At 33.1% G+C, this 16,661-nt stretch overlaps 1 protein-coding gene across 1 annotated transcript in view; it reads left to right on the top strand.

The window, feature by feature from the left end:
• The window catches only part of LOC150088974 (SEC14-like protein 2), a 96,874-nt gene that overhangs the window by 72,639 nt on the left and 7,574 nt on the right, over positions 1-16,661 (top strand). The window contains exons 6-9 of the mRNA XM_090370979.1: positions 1,560-1,654; positions 6,323-6,401; positions 6,776-6,856; positions 10,503-10,589. Of these exons, the coding sequence (XP_090227105.1) occupies positions 1,560-1,654; positions 6,323-6,401; positions 6,776-6,856; positions 10,503-10,589 (342 nt within the window). The remainder of the gene's footprint in view (positions 1-1,559; positions 1,655-6,322; positions 6,402-6,775; positions 6,857-10,502; positions 10,590-16,661) is intronic.

Consider the following 16,661-nt stretch of genomic DNA (forward strand, 5'->3'; position numbering starts at 1 on the left):
GCCTTAAGTATTGCGTACAGGTCTGGAAGCCTCATTTTAGGAAGGATGTAGATTTGCTTGAGCATGTACAGAGAAGGGCAACAAGATTGTGAGGGGAATGAAGGGATCCTCTTACCAAAAGAGGCTTATGTTCTGCAAATTGCAGTGGCTGGAGGCTAGGAACCTGCGCAGTGATCTGATTGAGGTGTATAAGGCCTTGAATGGGTTGAACATGCTGAATTCTGATGGGATCCTTCCACTTGTTCAGATTACGAACCTAAGGGGGCATAAATTCAAATTAAGAAAGGACAGATGTAGAATAGATGTGCGGAAATTTGCCTTTAGCCAGCGGGTGGTTAATTGCTGGAACAAACTTCCATCTGTCGTTGTGGAAGTTGATAGGTTAAATAAATTTAAGGAGGAACTGGACAGGCATTTGGAGGGAATGGTGTGTTTTTTTTTTTTTTTTGGCTGATGCTGCATAAGCTCATACACTTGCTTTCTTGCATCACATGCCACCACTACTACTGCTACCTTCCATCTGATCAATGATCACCAGTATGGATTCCGTCAAGTGTCGATCCACTGGTGATATTCTGGCTTGTGTTACCCATTTATGGACAGATTCAATGGAAAAGTTCAGTGAAACATAAGCAGTTGTTCTTGACATATCAAAGGCTTTTGATCGTGCTTGGCACTAAGGTCTTCTAAACAAGCTTCCACCTTATGGTTTGCCAAATGTTTTTTGTAATTGGTTATCCAGTTTTTTCTTTGATTGCTCACTGAGGGTGATGGTAGATAGCTCTGTCTTCTAACTTCTCCACTAATGCTGGTGTCCCCCAAGGTTCAGTTCTTTCTCCCACTTTTCCTCTTGTATGTAATTTTCCTTTTGCTCTTGTAATGACCTTCTTCCATTGACTGGAAATCCTATCCATAGTTTTGCTGATGATAGCACATTGCATTCCACTTTCCATTTTGAGAAACCTTGCCCTGATCAATCAGCTTCAACTTTTCGAATATCGACTACCAATTCCTTAAATGCCGATCTCCAGGTAATTCTCCAGTGGGGCAAAGACAACTTAGTTGATTTCAGTCCTTCTAAAACTCAGTCCTGTCTTATATCTCCCAAAAAGGATTCTTCTGCTCCTATGCTTATCTTTGGTGACACTCCGATTTCTAGCAAGTTGATATATCTCTTTTGGGGATTACCCTGACTTCTAATCTCTCTTGGCACAAGCACTTGGCTTTTATAATTCCCGATCTCTCTTTCAAAACAGTCCGAACCTGTGCCGCCACCAGCCAACATCCATTTACTGTCCAACTTCAAACTCACAGAACCAACTTTTCATCTTCCTTGTTTATTCATTCAACTGTCATTATCTGGAACAGTCTTCCTTCATATGTATTTCCTGAAAATTACAGTCTACAGAAGTCCAAGCCTAATGTCAACAAATATCTTCTCTCATCTTCTCAACCTCCAACCCACGCACTGTACTAAGTACTATAGGTTCGAATACCTGTCGTGTTTGTCGTTTTCATGAAAAAAAAAAGTGACTAATGGTTTGTTTTCTTTTTCTTAGGATTGTTTTATTCAGCAAAGAAGTCAGACTTCATTAAATATGTTGTCAAATTGATGGAAATAAGTGAGCAAGATATGAAAGACCAGAGTGAACTTGTAAGTTGTCAATTTAGTTCAGTTAACTTCACTTTTCAAATTTTTGAAAATTAGAGATTATCATAAATTTAGATTCCTTATTTATTCAGACAGAGCATCCCATTGTTAATATTGATAGACAAATATTATATGATTAATCCATTTAAAATTTTAAAAGAATGAGTTGTGGTTCACTCATAATGGTTGAGATGAAGTATAGAACATGCTAATGAAACTAAGTTCAATAATGTGTGTTCTATACTTCACTTAAGCATTATATAAGGTAAGCATGTTACAACATATTTCTTTTGAATTTTTATATGGATTAACCATTTGGTTTTTACCTGCTAACATAAACATAGGGTTGGTCTGTTCAAGGGGAAAAAAAGAAAACTGATTCCAAATTTCATGCTATTATAGTACTGTTAATACAACAGAGCTAAGAAGACCATTATATAAGTTTTTCTTATTTAAAATCATCACTAACTGTACATTAAGAGTAGGTGATCTTCAGACTTACTTAACAAGTACAGGACATTGTTAAAAAAAAGTTGAGAGAAGATTAAATTTGAAAATGTCTGCAGGAAATATAATGTACTCATTGGTTAAAGAAGTTAATACAAGATAATCTTGACAGGAATGCAGTTATATGGCAATCACAGCACGGATTTGTTAAGCTGAGTTTTTGTCTTGCCAATCTGATTAGCTATTGTGACATAATCACAAAGGAACTGGATTCAAAAAATAACTCGTTGAAGCTTTTGACAGTATTCCACATTAAAGACTGCTATGCAAATTGGAGCAGCAGTGTAGCATTAAGTGCAAGTTACTGCTAATGCATAAAGGAATAATTTTGAGCGACAGGGAACAGTGACTCGCTGCTCTTCGTGGACTAATTCTAAGTGTAATTGTTGAAATTTGGAGATAATTAATATTATGTCCATCTGCATGTTTTCTCCTTTTTATGATTTTTTTACCGTACAACAGTGTTTCTTAATCTTTTTTTAACAAATATCCTGCCTTTTGAAATTTATGATTTCACATTTGATTGAGATCAGATCAATTGATCTCAATCACATTTGATTGAGATCAGTTTTGTGTTAAAATTGATTGACATGTTCCATAAGAAATATCAATTTTAATAGCAGCTTTATGGATAGTTAAATGTTCAATTATTCTTGATCAGCCTGCTAACACGAGTGATTGATTTATTGGTTTTTGAATTGAAGGGTGGCCAGAGCAAGGATCAGCATCAACAGACAAGTAGCCCTCCTTAAAATTTGTCAACCACTGAAAAGTCTTCAAAAGAGCACATATCTTATCTGATAGTAATTTTTAATATTTTGTGTAGTTCTATTGCACTTTCTGGGGCTGAAACACATAAAATACCATGTTCAGCATGTGGTATTTTATGTGTCACAGCACGTTCAGTAACATGGTTACTGAACGTGCTGTGAGTTGCAGCACTCTACGATGCTGTAGTTTCAGGTTAGAAAATCAGTCTCCAAATTTTTTGAATACAACTCGTATGTGAAAGTTATTATTAAAGCAGCACCAACTTCCCTTCTTACAGATACTGCATAATTAATATATGTGCATTACCAATAGCAGCATTTACCAGTATGGAGCTAAAAATTAAACCATTCTGAGAAAATAAATAAAGTTCGGGATATGATTACTTAGTTCATATATTCCTCAAAGAGAGTGAAGTGGGGAATTCAAAATAGTAAATCTTGCCTGAACAAAAACTTTTAGTGTTCTTGCTTATGCTGCTATATTTTTCTTTTCTAATGTAATGGAGTGTTAAATTTTTGTGAACCATATGGGGAGAGGATTTTGAAATTCCCAATTTATTTCTCTGAATGAGTAATACTTTTTATTTAATCTTTATTTCAACACAAAAGTATAATGTCCAAGAATGAACTTGAAACAATTATTTCTTCTTTATTTGCTTTCAATAAATTTCTACACCCACCAAAAAGGATTGTTCATATTTACTTGTGATTCTGAAACAAGTACTGAATTTTTCGGCCAAATAGATTGGCACATATGGGTCTGATTGCCACCCAGTATAACAATCCATATGTTATTCTTGCTGATGCTGGCAAAATGGAGCCTGAATTCAACAGAGACCTGTGTGTCTTTCGGTATTGACTTAAAAGTTTAATACCAATTTTAAGGAAATAAAATAAAGTTTGCCTATAAAAAAGAAAACTTCAGAATACCAGTGAGTTGAAATGTCTCGCAGATGTTCTGGAGTTTTTTTTTCTTCAGTCATTCCATATACTTTATACATAGGCAAACTTTATTTTATTTCCTTAAAATTGGTAATAGTTTAACTCCAAGATAGAGAGATGTATTGGGCTTAAACTAATACCAAAGAGAGACTTGCATTAGCATTAGTAGAAGCATATGATGCACGAAAGTAAACTTATGTAGAATCAGCAAAAAAAAAAAAAAAAAAAAAACCCTTACTTTTCACCCATCCATTCACTCCAAAAGTTTGTCTGATTCAGCCTTGAATTTATTTAAGCTGTCAACTTCCACAGTGAAAGATGGAAATTTGTTCCAGCAATCAACTGCCTGCTGGCTAAAGGCAAATTTCTGCACATCAATTCTACAACTGCCTTTCCTCAGTTTGAATTTATGCCCCCTCAGGTGCACATTCTAAGCAAGAGGAAGAATCCCATCAGCTTGCTCAAACCATTCAAGGCCTTATACAGCCTTGAATGGTTTGAGAATGCTCAATGCTGATGGGATTCTTCCTCTTGCTCAGAATAATCACCTGAGAGGGCATAAATTCAAATTGAGGAAAGACAGATGGAGGATAGATGTGTGGAAGTTTGCCTTTACCCAGCAGGTAGTTGGTTGGTGGAAGAGACTTCCGTCCTTTGTTGTGGAAGTTGATAGCCTAAATAAATTTAAGGCTGAGCTGGACAGGTATTTGGAACGAACAGAGGGGTGAAATGGGCGTGTTTTTTTTTTTTTTGGCTGATGCTGCATAAGCTTGCTTTCTTGCATCATATGCCATCAACAACAAAGGGTCGCTGTTACCTTTCTTGGTAACAGCGACCCTTTGTTGTTGTTACCAAGTTGGTTGGCACTGGCATGATTACCACAGGTACCTTACTATAGGGCATTTATAGTTTAATATAACAGTAATTCTGGTTCTTGCAAATAGTGCAGTTATTTCTTTAAAACTATTTACCAGTTATTTCTTTAAAATGGAAGTATATTTTAACATTTGAGCTTTACTTGATAAAGAAATGCCAGATTCACAGTAAAATTTCAGGAAACGTTCTTTTAGTCTTTAGTCTCTGGGAAGGTTTTATGATAACTCCAATTCAGCAGTCCTTCCCCAGTTTTGAGCATTACTCAAAGGAACAGTTGGACCAACACTTAAGTGTTGGTCCAACTGTTCCTTTCAGCATGTTTCATTAGACCCTGGGAAGGGTCTAATGAAACATGAAGCTTTTAAGACCTATTACTATTTTGTAATTCCCTTGGTTCCCCCCCCTCCCAAAGTGTGTGATGAATTGTATGTTTTAGATCCAGTTCCAATTTTCATAGCTCCCCCAAAACTTCCCTGTATAGAAACATTGCAATAAATTTGGAATAACAGCTACAATCTTTTTAAAAATTTCAGGACTTGTAAGAATATTCTTTTAGGGCTTTCATCAACTGGTGAAATACCACCACTTTGCTTATTGGAGGCTTAAAGTGGTGAAACCCATGTTTAGACTCTAGAGCAAAGTTTCCGGCATCCCCCCTCCCTCCCCCCCTCCCTCCTTCAACCCATGCACGGTACTAAGTACTATAGGTTTTGATACCTTTCGTGTTTGGGGTTTTCATAAAAAAAAAAAAAAAAAAAACCAAATGTCATGTCAGTAGGTTACTCCACATCTCCTGTGCATTCCCTCCCCACAAAAAAGAAACTGCTTAACAAATATCAATTCATGGATATGTAACACATTATGAACATCACATGGCAAGTATTTTTAGTAAATGCTGGGGTACAGTACAGAGGATTTTAGGCATTTTATTTGGTAATTGAACACTCCTGGAATGTAAAACAATGTATATGTTACCCATCTTGTTTCACTATAGCTGAGTTAATCTGGCTCAAATGGGCTTACTTAGTTTATTTGCTAGAAACTTAATTTTTTTTATCTCATAAGACAGGCAAACCGACCATAAGATATATGCAATTAACAGACAATATTCAGATACCTTTGGCCTTAGTTACTTTGATGTAGATTCTCAGAAACCCATTCCTCCCATTCCTAGGTCATGATAGGAGTGGCAAAAATAGTCTTTTGCATTTTTTAATGCTGAAAGGTGCCTAATTTCTGTGTGTGTTAAGATGAATGTTTTTGTATGGAATTACAATCATAATTGAGTGTTATCTGTGGTTTAGTGTGCATATTGCATCTAAAAACATTGCATATTTTGAAAACCTCGATTTACATAATTTTAAGTATTTTCTTCTTTGTGGATTCTGTTTTATGTTTTCACCACATTTTTTTCCCTCTTGATTTAAAATTGACAGTTTGTGAATATTTTAATAAATAATATTAAAATTTGTGAATCATAATCAATTAATGATAAACACCTTAACTGAACCATTTTGCCCAAAAGTATTTTATCTTAAGAGATTTATATAATTATTTTTAATTTTATTTCTTGAAGCTTGGAAAGAAGATTGAAATGCACAGCATTATCTTTGATATGGAAAACTTCACAATGAAACAGGTTGCATGGAAACCAGGTAATTAGCTCAAAAATTAAAAAATTTGAAATTTTGATTTCTTATGCAATTAATTTTTTTTCCCCAAGAATGTGATGTACATTAAAATTGTTTAATTATTTTAGTTATCATCCTCAGTTCTTTCAGCATAAATTTGTGTTGAATCACTACCATATACAAGTGTTGTCTTTGTGTATTCTGTTTCTTTGTATTCTGTTTCTGTTTCTGTGTATTTGTGTATTTTTATTACATCTTTACTCTTGATTTTGTTATCTGTAGTTTGTGAATTGCTTCATTTGATGTGAACATTTAATTTATAAAATAGTATCTGGCTGTTGCCCATTCTCCTTTCCATGTTTTTTAATTGCATGCACTGTGTCTATCTTTATTTTCAGCTGTGGATATGGTAACACACTTAGTACAGTTATTTGAAGACAACTATCCTGAACGTCTCAAAAAAGCATATGTAATTAATGGTAAGTGTCAAACATTTATTTTAAGCAAAAGTTTTCACATTCCTATACAGGTATATACTTGTTCTAATTATTGTTTTGTGTTTGCATCTAAGTAACTAAAGCTATGAGGTAACAGTGTATTCTCTCTGAAAATTGCTTGTATTTTATGGCTGATTTGTCTCTTTTGTTGGATGAATACCCCAGGTTTTCAGAGGGGAACCAAATTCTTCACCTGGTGTGAAAAGGCCCATAAATTTTTCCCATCTTGACTCAAACCCAGGCTTGTAGTGCGGAAGGACAATGATACATAATTGTCTTTTTTTTTTTTTTTGCCCTAACATCCATTCAACAATGATAAATCACATGATTCATGTTCATTTTACTAACATGAATCATGTTGCTTACTCAGTTAAACATCCATTTTGTTACGAATGAAATTTGAATTGTCTCCATTCTTTAGCAAATTATATTTGTGGTTTATACAACTGATGTTTTTACAGCCTTTTAATTTTAATATTATACCACTTCAACAATTGCATGTTACAGCAGTTAATTCATCATCCAGTATTTATTTTGCTTCTTATTCGGCACCGTCCATTTGAGAAATATCCTCCCAGGCTCATAGAATTAAATACAGTTGGCGACCTCTCTTTAACAAACTTCCATATAGTGAATTTTTCTATGTAGTGAACTTTTTTGATTTCCCCTTGATCATTACATTGAAAATAGTTTCTGTATAACAAAGAAAATTTCCATATAACAAACTCATTTTGAGAGATCTGGGTATGCATTGTTAGCACCGCTGACCTTTAGGCAATAGAGCTGATGCTGTAGAAAGCACGAATTAAGAGCAAAAAGGATTAAGAATTAATCCCTTTAGCTTTTAAGAGCTAAGGGATTAATTCCATGAATTAAGAGCTAAAACATTTTACAATTTAGTGGTGCCTGTAAAACCCTGCAGGAGGAAACTGGCCAACCATGGCATGGGATAGAAAAAGATGGAAGGTTTTGGGAGAGGCCTTTGCCCAGCAGTGAGTTAGCGATGATTAAAAAGAAGTAAAACCTATACATCCTATACACTACTGTACCAAAAAGTCGCACTGGTCAACTGCTATCTGTGTCCACAGCCATTGGCAAAGATTAAGGCATATTTCCAAAACGGATAATATGCCTTGGTTAACCTGTGTTCTACTATTACACCCTATTAGAGAATTAGGAGAGAGTGATTTTCCTTTATCCCGGAAATTCATCTGTTGTTTTGAAGAAATGAGTCATCCACACTTTCACTAAATTTCACCTCTCTGTTTACATGGTAGGTACAAGTGGTCCCTAATTTCAGTTTTGGTTTAGCTGCTATGCAAATAACCTTACAGTGTCTAAGAGGAAATCCTTGAATGTAGTTGGAAGTGCTTAATAGTGTAGATTGGGGCATAAAAAAAAAAAAAAAAAAACAAAGAAATTGCTTTAAAATTTGGTATTCCTGCCAGTAGTGTGTTAACCATTCTGAAAAACTGTTTTTATTCTCAAACTGTTTGAGGAAAATGGGACCCAGTCAGAAATTATGCCTGTATAAAGATGTAGATGAAGCAGCTTTTAAGTAAATGAAGTTGATTCGAGACCAAAACATGCCAATATCAGGACCATTAATAATAGAAAAGGCTATGGAGTATGCATCTTTTCTCGGGCATAAAACATTCCAAGCCAGTTCTGGTTGGCTGGACAAATTTAAAAAGTGCCATGGCTTACTCAAAAAAGTTATTTCTGATGAAAGTGGAGTTACAATCGAAGAAGACTGTACACATTGGAAAGAAACAGTTTGAAAAAAAACTTTGAACAGTGGATTTTAAACTTCAATAGAAATATGACAAGAGAAAACAGTAAAATCGTGTTGATTGCCAACAACTGCCCTGCTCACCTTCACTCGGTAATTTTGAAACTTACAAGTGTGAAGCTTGTTTTCTTCCCTCTGAATACCTCATCTAAACTGCAACCAATGGGCCAAGGATTTGAAAATGCACTACCAAAGGCGCATACTGAAAAAAATTGTACTGAGAATAGAAACCAAGCAACCTATAGATTTGCAGTTGTGCATATCAGAGTTGGCAAAAGTGTGGAGTCAAGATGTGAAGGAAATAATGATTAAGAATTGTTTCGCAAAAGCAGGTTTTGCTAAAATGCCAATTAACAACGATGAGAGGGATGAACTACTACAAGACATTGAGCAATCTTTGGAAGGGTTCCAAGCGAAGTTTCATCAGTGGAGAAATTGTTCTTGATGAATTTTTAAGAGTTGATAATGATGTCATAGAGCTGAATATCTGAGTGACACCAACATTTTGGAGCGTATTTAAAGAACTAGTGACAATATTAACAATGAGTTGGATGAAAATGAGGGCAACAAAGGGAATGAGGGCAATAGCAATATTAAACTTTCCAAACAACAAATATTGGCAGTATTTGAAACTTTGCGTTGAGGCTTTCAGTATGAAGAAAATGTGCCAGAAAGTAATGCGTGTTTAAACAAATGCGAACATTTTTATAAACGATGTACAGTAGAATCCAGTGTACAACAAAAAATAACCAAATATTTTACATATTTCTTAATATGTATTTATAAACAATTAATAAAATTATTAATATTATTAATTATTAATATGAAAATAAAATTAACAAAAATTAACAATTGATAAAACAATTAAAATTAATTAATTTTTAATTAATTAAATTTTAATTAATTAATTTTTAATTAATTTATTTATAATTTTAATTGATTAATTTTGTTATAAAGAAATGAAAAGGTCATTTCTTTATAATGAATTTTTGCAAGGGAACCATCGATTTCGTTATATAGAAGTCCGACTGTATATTAAACTAAATTTATCATAGGATTATTAGACCACACACATAAGATACCTGTGTGGACTAGACTAGGACTAGTGATATTAGTATTAGAATGGCTAAATATAATTTATTCCAGTGATATACAAGTTGACAGAAACTTAACTTTTTGAGATCTAGCCTTCTGTCATTCCTTAAGATTTTACATTTGTGCTCCACTGGTTCTTGTTTCTTCCACCAGTGAAAACATGACTTCCCTTATTCTTTTTACTGGTCCCCCTTCAGGACCTTTATACACCTGTGTTAGTGATTTATATATCACCAGTTCTAGAATCTGTACTCAAGCTTAGTGCTCACTTGGCTAGTTTGACTGCTGTTGTTCAAAACTGTAGAAAAAGATTTGGATTTGCTTACTGTTATTGTGGAGGATATTTTACAAACTTATTTTTTCACTAGAGCTGATTTAATCAATCTCAAGGAAAGGTTCCATGTTCCCTCCCTTTTGGAAAGAGCTATTTTATGTTTCTGAAGAATGACTGCAGAATTTTTTTGATTTTCAGCCTTAATTTTGTATTTGTTCTAAACAGTTTAACACAAGTTCAGTTTCTTGAATGACAGCAAAAAAAAAAAAAAAAAAAAGTCAAAAGTGAATAAATCAAAATGAATCAAAGTATTTCATTATAGTATTTTCATGATATAATTTCAAAGTGAATTTCTTATCTATAAATGGAAATTTCATTACTGTAGATCAAGACTTGCTGTTTATTTTCAAAACAACAACTATTTATAAATACCTGAAAATATATGAGCAAAGTTTTTCTTACCACAGCTCCTGGATTCTTTCCTGTGGCCTATGCAATGGTAAAGCCTTTCCTCAGTGATGAAACTGCAAAAAAGATACATGTGTATGTTAAAGGTAAAAACCTTGCATTTATTGCTTTAATTTTTTCACATTGTAAATTTATTTTATTTTTGTTTAATAAAGATATGTGATACACACATATACAGTGATTCGTAATGAAAGGTTGCAGTCAACTTTGGGAGCTGTTGGCAGAGGTCCAATTGAGTAACTCTGAAAAACAAATCTGAATGAGTAAATCATTCTGAAAAATGGATGTTATTCAGGATGATTATGAAACTATGGCTATATTTATTTAAAAAAAAAAAAAATGACTTTGAAGTTAGAAATAGTTTAAAAAAAAAATAATAATAAAATAAAAATAAAGTAAAACAGTGAATAAGCAGACACATGCTTAGTCAAGTGTTTATTCATGAAGTTATAATTCACGTTGAGAGTAATTTCTAAAAAATACCACCCTTAGTATCAATCCATATCATAGCTTGGCAAAGGTATTACACCACCTTGAATGAAAGTTGCTGACTGAGCATAACCAGCTATTGGAGTTGATTCTTGTACATCACAGCATTAATATGATGTTTTGTGTGCTTTTTTTCAGTATGCCTTACATGTTTTATAATGTGGAATTTTCTGATGCAGTGTATGTGTCCCGATTTTGTGATGGAAATACCATTGCTGACATTGAATACCAGTGACATTTTTCAGATAAAGAATTTCTCTTTAAAGAGTGTTTATATTTCATATGAGCATGTGTTTATGTAGGATAATATTATTTATGAGGTACAAAATAGTCATATTTGTACACAATATATTTTCACACATTTTAGAGTTCCACAAACTCTAAAAGTGTGGGGAATATAACATGAAGATGTATCCATATCATGAATAGCATGTTTCAACACCTTGGACCTGGGAATCCTGCTCTATTGGCTGTAATATTGCAGTTGGCTCAGTTCCAATTATACTGGTGCATCTTGTACTCTGAAGCTTAATTCACCTACAACAGTATCAATATGTGGTGTGATATCCTCTGCAATCAGTTGATTTATATATTAGCTTCCAAGGTTGTCTTACAAGGGACTTTTATTTTTAGTTTTTGCAAGACAAATTATCACAACTGTTAGATAAAATACCTTTGATTGTGTGGCATCGCATCTTCTGTGTTTCACATCGTAGTTTCTGTAGAAGGTTATAGAAAATAGATATGTTGTTTCGCAATGCTTACCCTTTTCTTATACTGGCATAAATTATTAATTTATGTGCGCTGCAACATATATACAGTATTTTAGATACAGTATTATCAAAAATATTGAGACACTAATGAATAAACTCATTTTATGCAGATATTTGTTCTCGGGATGTGTAGCACTGTTGAAAGGATTCATCGGTGCTCTTCTCCTTTATATTGAATGAATAAAGTTGTCATTTATGATTGGCACACCTACAAAAACAGGTATGTGAATTTCAATGTGAACAGTTGGTGGGAAGTCATAGAGCAGGACTTGGTGTATAATGATTTTTGGAGCTTCTTGCGATTATGAAAATCTCCATCTGGAACACTATGCTATGCCAAAATTATGTGTTCCAAATGGTTGTGAATGGTGATCAGAAGGAACAACACTGTAACGTTTTCTATTGCCATTCTTCCAAAATCAAACATTAACCTTGAGAAAACCCTATATATTGAAAACAATCTTAAATGAACTGGCTCTGTTGTCTGGAAAACCACAAAAAGTTAACAGAATATACAGATTACTCCTTGGTGTGCATACTGTATGTAGTGTTGCATTAAGGAGGTTTTGTGGAGCAAAGATAGAATTTTTTTTTTTTTTTTTTTCAGATTGAAAACTGGGGTTTTGGGACCAACCAAGAGGCAGCATTTCTCCCCTTTTCCTCACATATAGATAGTGGCATATCTAACAACATGTTAGTTTTACAACTCTACACCCCAAGAAGATTTTGGAAAGTACAGGATAGGACTGCACTGGCCCACCTGTGAGACAGTGGTTGCAATCCAGTGTTTGAACATGCTTTTCATGGTATGATGCTGTACTAATGGTTATGAAGGTTATCAGAAGGAGAAACATGTCACATTCTCTAATGCCATTCTTCCAACACTAATTCAGTTTCTTAGTATGGGACCTTGTCTTTCAACAGGAATTTGCTCCCTCTTGCAGAGTTCAGTGTGCGAGGGTTTAGTTTGGAGAGAAGAATATGATACTCATTGGTTGGCCTGCTGAGAGCCTCCATCTAAACTCAGTAGAACCACTGTGGGATAAATTGGAAATACACGAGAGCCTTTTCTACTGGAAAAATTGAAGAACTATTACTATCACCATGAGGTATAAATTGGTATTGGTGGAAAGTGTACCACAAAACTATGAGATGTATTCCACAAAACTGTGTGCTGCACATATTTTCTCCATACTTTTTTTTTGGCCATAATGTGGTTATTACATTTGTAGATTCATTCATCTCACCACAATAACTTGATTCCATTTAATTCTAGTAGTGAAAGAGGTGTATCCAAAAACGTAGTAAAAAGCATTATTATTATTCTCAATGTATGTCAACATATTGTGAATATGTTGACATACATTTCAAACATATTCACAATATTGAACACATTTCTTTTAAAGATGTACATCTCGAATTCTGGATTAAACTTTTTGCCTTTTTATTCAACTAATTGTTGTTAGTGACAGTGTAATATATGAAATACCAAGTCTTTTTCATTTTAAGTGTGAACTCATTATAAAGGGGTTTTTTATATATATATATAAAAAAAAGTTGAAGGTTGAAAGAAGATAGTTGTTCAGTCTGGTGTACTATCTAGCAGCTGGCCTGTGAACATACTTTAGAACTGTACCCTTGAAATGTAAGGAAGATTGGATTCTGCCACAGTACCCATCATAACTTCAAATAAATATGAATTCAAAATAAGAATAAGAAATAAATTTTAAAATAAATAAGAATAAGAAGTGATTTTGAAATAATTAGAATGGTAATCTGAAATTTTATAAATCTATATTTTATAAAGCTCTGAATGTTCCAGTTAGTTTTAGCATGGACTACAGATAAGTAAAAATTTTGGATTGCACAAATTTTGAATCGCCCTTTATAATTATAAAAATAAGTATATTATTATCATTCTTTAGTATTATTTTGTTTTACTTTATTTTATATTATTATTTTTTAAAAATTACTATAATTTGTTTAATAGTCCATAGCAGATATTTTTGTTTTCAAACATATTTCAACTTTATTCTTAATTTGCCATTCTAATTTTATTCTGCTGCATTTTTTTGTTTTTCTTATTTTTCCTTTTTTAAGTTTTATGTTCTGTATGTTATTACTTATTGTGTTTTAGTTTCTGTTTTATGTGTTACTTTTGTTTCAGATTTATTATTTTGGCTATCAAATTATTCCTGTTGTGGTATTACAACTAACTTGTTACAAGAATATAGTAGCCTTTATGCTTCTTTTATCCTCTGATAGGTAGGTATAATGTTAACATCTAACAATAGTTCCTATTTTATAAATGTAGAAGAAATAAAAAATTTTTATACTTGTGGCTGTGTGTGAATCGTCACTCATGTAAACAGTCTGCCTTTACGTTTTAAATTATTTCTATTTTTTTTTTTTTTTTTTTTTTGTCCCATGATCAAATATATAAATAAACATTGAAAATTTAATACAGTTGAACTTGGTCATAACGAACACGGAAATAACGAGATCACGGCTGTAACGAGCAAAAAGCCATAATGATTTTAATTTACGCGTATTCCCATACAATCGCTTGCTGTTATAAAGGCCGACCGGGCTAGCTGGGTGGGTAAAGTGCCTGCTTGGCAACCCAAAGGGTCGTGGGTTCGAATCCCACCTTGGGCTTGGATCAGAGTACAAAATGCAAAAACTTTGGGAGGTGCATTATGGCAACAGAAGCCAATGCGCCAACTAACAAAAAAAAAAAAAAAAAAACTGTCATAACGAGTGTACTATACGGATATACCGTACAAACTTTGGTAACTATGCAAACATTCTTAATTGCTCGGGTAGTCAAAAAAACCCAATTCTTAAAATAGACAAAAATGAAAAGGGCGACCTTAGCTTTTATGACCACCTGCATTGCATCAGATTAGCGGCCGTTTTATGACCTTGTCCTTTTGGGGACTATACAATAGTGCATTGGTGTTCCTCTTGTCGCATTACTGAATCATAAATTTATTTCGGGACTTTGAAGAACTTTGTACGCAGATCACTTTACAGTCATTTTAAATTAAATCAGTTAGAAATGAACCCTTCCTTCCGAAACATGTCTATTAACAAAAGAAAGTGTCTCTTGATTTGTGAAAAAGTTGAAATTATTCATGAGTTAGAACGTGATGCAAAAATTATTGAAGTGTGTAAAAAGTTTCTTTGTCCTCTTCAACAGTAATGACATTGTGGAAGAATAAACATGTTTACATATTGGCACTGGAAAAGAACATAACCGACAAAAAAAAAAAAAAAAAATTTGAAAGCGCGAGGTTACAAATGCCGATGAAGCATTGCTTCAATGGTTCACTACACAAAGAAGTATTAGATTTTCAGTAGAGGGAACGATCTTGAAGGCTCAAGTGGAAAAATTTGCCAAACAATTTGGACATGATGATTTTGTATGTAACAATGGTTGGCTGGCTGGATCAATTTAAAAACCAAATACAAGCATATTAATACAAATAATATGTAAGTATATGCTAATATTGACTAATACTAATTAGTCAATATTAGTATATACTTAGTCAATATTAGTATATACAGTCAATACCAAGATTGACTGTATTTTAATAATTTGATGATTGATTTATTTTATAAATGTTAAATTACCAGGGACTACCTTAGGCCTAGGCAAACTAGGCATGTGCCTAGGACCCGTATTTTGAGGGGGCTTGTAAATGGCCATGGACACAGCCAAAATCGGTTATATCCAGTAGTGTAATGACGAGCACAAGTGCTTGTGTTCCTTATAAAATTTTCAAACAAAATATACTTTTAAATTGTAATGTAGCTTCTAGTCAAAATGCGCATGCTGCTGATATATTCAGATTTGTATATATTTCTTTAGAAATATATGCAGATTTATTTGCTTTACATTTTTATGTTGATTGTGTAATCCTTATTATTTGAGGGCCCATGCCCTATTTTTTTACTATTAAAGTAGGGTGGTTAATAATAAACATTTTTAAAGGGGCCCCAAAAAACTTTTGCCTAGGGCCTGCAAGTTAGGCTCTGTAAATTACAGTTTACTTTTATGATTGCATTGGAAATAATCTTGTGTTTGAACTCTAATGATCAAATTTGGCTATACTGTTATAAAATTTCTGTCCAAGATATATATATATATATATATATATATATATATATATAAAATTATTTTTAATGTTATGTGTAGAATGTAGGTATAAATCTATAATTTAACTAATGCTAATAATGAAAATACCGTGTACCCTGGGAGCGATATATGTTGATTAAAGGGGAAGAACGGAAAAGAAAAATGTAACGTTATAAACAGTTTTTTTTCAAAAATTTTTTTTTTCAAAATTCGCACTTTGTTTATAACGTTACATTTTTCTTTTCCGTTCTTCCCCCTTTAATCAACATATATCGCTCCCAGGGTACACGGTATTTTCATTATTAGCATTAGTTAAATTATAGATTTATACCTACTACATTCTACACATAACATTAAAAATAATTTTATATATACATTATGGTTGTAGGGTACCTTTGCTCTTGCAGTGTCCCTGATCCATAATTCATATTATCGATAATTCATTTTATCGCTATTCAAATTCAAATCCATTCTCTCTACTTAATTTTAATTTTATTATTCATAATTATATATATATATATATATATATATATATATATGGTGTACCTGCAATCCTTCCTCATCATTAATAGTTAGTCCACACACGTTTCAGGTTTATTTATTGAACTCTACATAAATTAATAAAAATTCTTAGATGTCATCTGGTGAGGTCCAAATAGGCCATGCATATCAAAAGTCTGCTATAACTTTCATAACCTCAACATTTCTACTGTCAATAGTGCCACATTGTGATCATATTCTGTTCATTTAAAACT

Source organism: Mastigoproctus giganteus, chromosome 3 (genome assembly GCF_048544385.1).
Source record: "Mastigoproctus giganteus isolate SK-2022 chromosome 3, ASM4854438v1, whole genome shotgun sequence".
In the NCBI taxonomy this organism is placed as follows: domain Eukaryota; kingdom Metazoa; phylum Arthropoda; class Arachnida; order Uropygi; family Thelyphonidae; genus Mastigoproctus; species Mastigoproctus giganteus.